This window comes from Myotis brandtii, unplaced genomic scaffold (genome assembly GCF_000412655.1).
Source record: "Myotis brandtii unplaced genomic scaffold, ASM41265v1 scaffold994, whole genome shotgun sequence".
Taxonomy (NCBI): Eukaryota; Metazoa; Chordata; class Mammalia; order Chiroptera; family Vespertilionidae; genus Myotis; species Myotis brandtii.
The window spans coordinates 71,535-77,200 of NW_005372142.1; the positions used below are offsets into that span (position 1 = coordinate 71,535).

A 5,666-nucleotide genomic window follows, 5' to 3' on the forward strand; every position below is an offset into this window, starting at 1 on the left:
CCGCGACAGCCGCAGCCCTGACTCTCCCCCGCTCTTGGCGCTGCTGCAGGCAGGGGCTCCCTGCGCTCTACCTCGGGGTAGCCCATGGCCTCCGGAGACGCCCACTCTCTGAGGCTCGGGAGCCGCCGCGTCTGCCTCAGCCGTTTAGGACCCCTGACAGGCAGCTACCGTCCTGCCATGGGCTGGGGGCTGCAGGGACCCGTTCCTGCGCGACGGAGGCTGGGCGGGACGGAGCAGGGAGAAGCCGCATGTGCAGCTCCACTCAGAGGGGTGGGAAAGGGAGGAGGAGGAGGGGCGAGAGAGAGGGGCCTCTGGGCCGGCCAATGGAATGAAGGAGGAGGCTCGGGGACAACCCCGCCCCATCCCTCAAGCAGCTGCCCAGGCGTCCAACCATCGGGCTCGCCAAGCCTGGGTGCCCCGCCCCTTGGTGTTCCACCCGGGGCCTCAGGCCTCGAGGCGGAGCCTGGGGGTGTGTGAGTTGCCTCTGCCTGATGGCCCCACCCAGCTCTTCCTGCTTGCACCATTCCAGTTGGTGATTGCTGATGTCGTTCATCACTAGACTCCGCCCCAATTTAACCCTTTAGCGCCAGTACGGGGGAAGGGGAGAGGAGGAGGGGGAGGCTGAGAAGAAATTGGGAACCTTGGAAAGTAGAGCAAGTAAAAGGAGGCAGAAAGTAGTATTAATAGAAATGTTTGCAATTAACTGCAGTTGCTAATAACATCATCCAGTACTTATCTGTTGCTTTCAATCTTCAAAGCGGTTAACAGACGTTAAACTAATTAAAACAGTTCTGGGTTTGGAATGAAACCATGCCTGCTGTGTTTTCAATCCAATAGTGCGCCAAAAGAAAAGGAACTCAGGAGCCAGGGAGCCAAAGGGAGTGAGAATGGGGAGGGATACAGGCAGCCCCACTCCTGGAGTAAGTCTACAGCCTCAAAGTAAGTGATGAAGAAGTCCACCTATGAAGTGCTGTTGCCCTGTGCAGGGTAAAACGGTGTCTTGATATATTAATTAATTCAACAAATATACATTGATCCCTTTAAATGTAGAAAGTGCTGCCCGACTGATGTGGCTCAATGGTTCAGCGTCGTCATATGAACCAGGTGGTCAAGGTCCAATTCTCAGTTAAGGGCACTTGCCCAGGTTGCTGGCTTGATCCCCAGTGGTGGGCATGCAGGAGGCAGCCTGTGCAGGATTCTCTCTCATCATTGATGTTTCTCTCTCTCTCTCTCTCTCTCCCTCTCTCTCTCTCTCTCTCTCTCCCCCCTCCCTCTCCCTCTCCCTTCTTCTCTCTGAAATCAATAAAAACATATTTTTTAAAAAAATGTAGAAAATGCAGTATGAGAGAACCCACAGCCAATATAGCTTCTCTTCTTCCACCGCAGCAAGAGTTTTGAGTGGAGAACATGTGTCTTCAATGAGCAAATGGGGAAACTGAGTGCCAGAATGAGGTGAATTTTTACAAGGGTGGTCCGCAGAATGGCCAGACAATATTGGCATCTATATTTGCAGGCAACTGTTCTGGCCTCTCCACCCCTCCCCTCTTCTCCCTGGAGTAGTCCCTGGGGAAGGTTCAACAAGTCAGCCAAATGTTCCAGATGCACGCTGCTGTGACTGCAGCATCTTCAACAGCTGCACCAATCAGAAAAGGGTTTAGAACCAAAAAACAAACAATCAAAGACAAGAGTGGCAAATGTCAGAACAACGGACCCTGAAATGAAGGATGGAAAGGATTAATTGAGTTGCCATTGGCAACAGTTACTAGTCTGAGATTGTAGAGAGCTAAATGACTATAGCAGGGGAAAAATATGTATGCTTCTTGGCCACTATGCACTCCCATTCCCATGTTATGAATAATTAGCAGTTTTATTGACTTGAAAAGGGTAGGCCTAAGTCCCAGGCTGAAGGATAAAAAAAGAATAGGGGGAATACAAAAGAAGAGAAACAATGAAACAAAAACAATGCAGGGGAGGTCAGTCCAGAGAACACAGAGGTCAAAACATATCAGCCACAGTCAACTTTTTTTCAGACACTCTGTGAATGGTCTTGGTGCTTTAGAAACATCTTTGTGTCCCCCTATTGGCCCTTACCCATGAAATATCAAGTTTGCAAAGAATACCATCATCATGCAGATAAAAAAATTTAAAAGTGCATTTAACAGTTAATCTCATATGCTGCTTGTCTAGTCTGGGAATTCTAGATGCTAGAGGAACTGCCAGGCTGATTTATATTCATTATCACAGCTCAGGACTATTAGAAAGAATGCTAGTCAAAGAAACCTACCCGTTACTGGTTTGCTGGCTCACGCTGAAAAAAATGCTACACTTTTGGGGACCTTTGCTTTTCCAATTGTAAAATGAGTAGTGTGAACTTTAACAGCTGACACATTGTCTTTTATCTGTTTCATTACTGGCTGTGTTGACTTGGTCACAAACACAGTTCAAAGAAGCTGCCCCTTCTTCCCCCAACATGAAAAGGGAACAAATAACAGTCATCTCCTGGTAGTAGGGCTCAGGGGTCTTGCTGGACTCAGTTTACCATGTTCTTTCTACCAGGCTTTTAACAGCTTGACTGAGACACTGAGTTGCACCATTGCCCTTAAAAGACACTACAAGTTGCATTTGACCTGGGACCTCACCTTGGTTCCCCCGAGGAAAAACACATGGCTTCATATGCAGTAGAAATGTTGGAATGGATAATCCACTGAGGGATGTACATGGTTATTTTTTTCTTTATTGTTGAAAAATTCACAGATGTTCCCTTTGTTTGTTTTTCCCATTGATCACCTGCACCCTGCACCCGCCCCTCCCAGACCTTCACCACTCTATTGTCTGTGTCCATATATGCATATAAGTTCCCCTACTATTCACTCTCCACCCCACCCTCTATCCCCCTCTTCCCTCTGAAATTCACCAGTCTGTTCCATGCTTCTATGTCTCTGGATCAATTTCATTTGTCAGTTTATTTTGTTCATTAGATTCTACATATGAGTGAGATCATGTGATACTAGTCTTTCTCTGACTTATTTCGCTTGGTATAATACTCTCCAGGTCCATCCATGCTGTTGCACATGGTAAGAGTTCTTTCTGTTTTTTTACAGCTGCATAGTATTCCATTGTGTAAATGTACCATCGTTTTTTTATCTACTCATATGCTGATGAGCACTTGGGCTGTTTCCAAATCTTACTAGTAGCTATTGTAAATTGAGCTGCTATGAACATAGGGGTGTGTATATTCTTTCTGATTGGTGTTTCTGGTTTCTTAGGATATATTCTTAGAAGTGGGATCACTGGTTCTGGGAGTTCCATTATTAATTTTTTAAAGGAAACTCCATATTGTTTTCCACAGTGGCTGCACCAGTCTTCATTCCCAACAGCAGTGTACTAGAGTTCCCTTTTCTCCACATCCTCACCCCAACATTAGGCTTTTGTTGATTTCTTAATGAAAGCCATTCTAACAGGTGTGAGGTGATACCTCTTTGTTGTTTCGATTTGTACCTCTCAGATAATTAGTGACTGTGAGCATTTTTTTCATATGTCTTTGGCCTTCTGTATGTCTGTGTTGGAGAAGTGTCTATTTAGGTCCTTTGCCCATTTTTTAATTGGACTGTTTGTCTTCCTTTTGTTAACTTGTATGAGTTCTTTATATATTTTGGAAATTAATGTCTTATCAGATGTATCATTTGTAAATATGTTCTCCCATGTAGTGAGCTCTTTATTTTGTTGATGGTTTCTTTTGCTGTGCAGAAGCATTTTATTTTCATGTAGTCTCATTTGTTTATTTTCTCCATTGTTTCTTTTGCCCTAGGAGATGTATCAGTAAACACATTGCTATGAGAGATGTCTGAGATTTTACTGCTTATGTTTTCTTCAAGGATTTGTATGGTTTCCTGAGTTACATTTAACTCTTTTATCCATTTTGACTTTATTCTTGTGTATGGTATAAGTTGGTGGTCTAGTTTCATTTTTTTTGGATGTACCTATCCAATTTTCCCAATACCATTTATTGAAGAAACTGTCTTTACTCCATTGTATGCTCCTATCTCCTTTGTCAAATATTAATTGAGCATAATGGCTTGGGTTGATTTCTAGATTCTGTTCTGTTCCATTGAACTGTATGCCTGTTCTTGTGCCACTACCAGGCTCTTTTGAGTACCATGCCTTTGTAGTATAATTTGATATCTAGTATTGTGATTCCTTCAACTTTGTTCTTCTTTCTTAAGATTATTGAAGCTATTTGGGGTCTTTTTTGGTTACATATAAATTTTTGTGGTGTTTGTTCTAGATATATGAAATATGCCATTGGTGTTTTAATAGGGATTGCACTGAATCTATAGATTGCTTTGGGTAGTACGGACATTGTAATGATGTTGATTCTACCAATCCATGAGCAAGGTATATAATTCCACTTCTTTATATATTCCTCCAACTCTTTTTTCAACATCCTTCTGAGTTTAACCAGGAGACCGGGAGTTCGATCACTCGCTATGACATGCGCAGGGAGGTATTTTACCTCCCTGGTTAAGTTAATTCCTAAGTATCTTATTTTTTTTTCTTGCAAAGGTAAATGAGATTGTTTTGTTTGTTTGTTTGTTTCTCTTTCTGAGAATTCATTATTTGTCTATAAAAATGCCATTGATTTCTGGGTATTAATTTTGTATCTTCTTAAGTTGCCGAATTCATTTATTAAATCTAGTAGTTTTTTGATGGAGTCTTTAGGGTTTTCTATGTACAATATCATGTCATCTGCAAATGATGACAGTTTTACTTCATCCTTTCCAATTTGGGTGCCTTTTATTTTACTTCTTGTCTAATCACTATGGGTAGGAATTCCAGGACTATATTAAATAAGAGTGGTTAAAGTGGACATTCTTGTCTTAATCCTGTTCTTAGGAAAAATGGTTTTAAATTTTCCCACTGAGCATGAGATTGGCTGTAGTTTTGTCATATATAGCCTTTATTATGTTGAGACATGATCCCTCTATTCCCACTTTACTGAGTGTTTTTATCAAAAAAAAGGTTGTTGCACTTTGTCAAATGTTTTTTCTACACCAATTGACATGATCATGTGATTTTTGTCTTCCAGTCTGTTTATGTGATGTGTCACATTTATTGATTTGCAAATATTATACCAGCCTTGCATCCCTGAATAAATCCCAATTGATCATGGTGTATGATCTTTTAAATGTACAGATGGATTCGATTTGCTACTATTTTGTTGAGGATTTTAGCATCTATGTTTATCAGAGATATTGGCCTATACTTATCTTTCTTTGTAGTGTCTTTATCTAGTTTTGGAATTAGGGTAATGTTGGCCTCATAAAAAGATCTTGGAAGTGTTCCTTCCTCTTGAATTCTTTGGAACAGTTTGAGGAGGATGGTGTCAGATCTTCTTTGAATGTTTGGTTAAACAACCCTGTGAAGCCATCCAGACCAGGGCTTCTGTTTGCTGGGTGTTTTTTGATTACTGCTTTAATTTCATCAGTAGTTATTGGCCTGTTCAGGCTTTCTGATTTTTCCTGATTGAGATTTGGAATATGTCCATTTCATCCATAGTGTCCAGTTTATTGGAATATAGTCATTCATAGTATTTTTTAATGATCCTTTGCATATCTGTGGGGTCAGATGTTACATCATCTGTTTCATTTCTGATTTTGTTTGTGTCG

General features: G+C 41.7%; 1 protein-coding gene across 1 annotated transcript in view; it reads right to left on the reverse strand.

Annotated features, from left to right (window-relative positions):
• The window catches only part of EDA (ectodysplasin A), a 43,962-nt gene extending 43,684 nt beyond the window's left edge, over positions 1-278 (reverse strand). The window contains exon 1 of the mRNA XM_014533623.1: positions 5-278. Coding sequence (XP_014389109.1) covers positions 5-86 — 82 coding nt within the window. The 5' untranslated portion in view covers positions 87-278. The remainder of the gene's footprint in view (positions 1-4) is intronic.
• Positions 279-5,666: the final 5,388 nt, after the last annotated feature.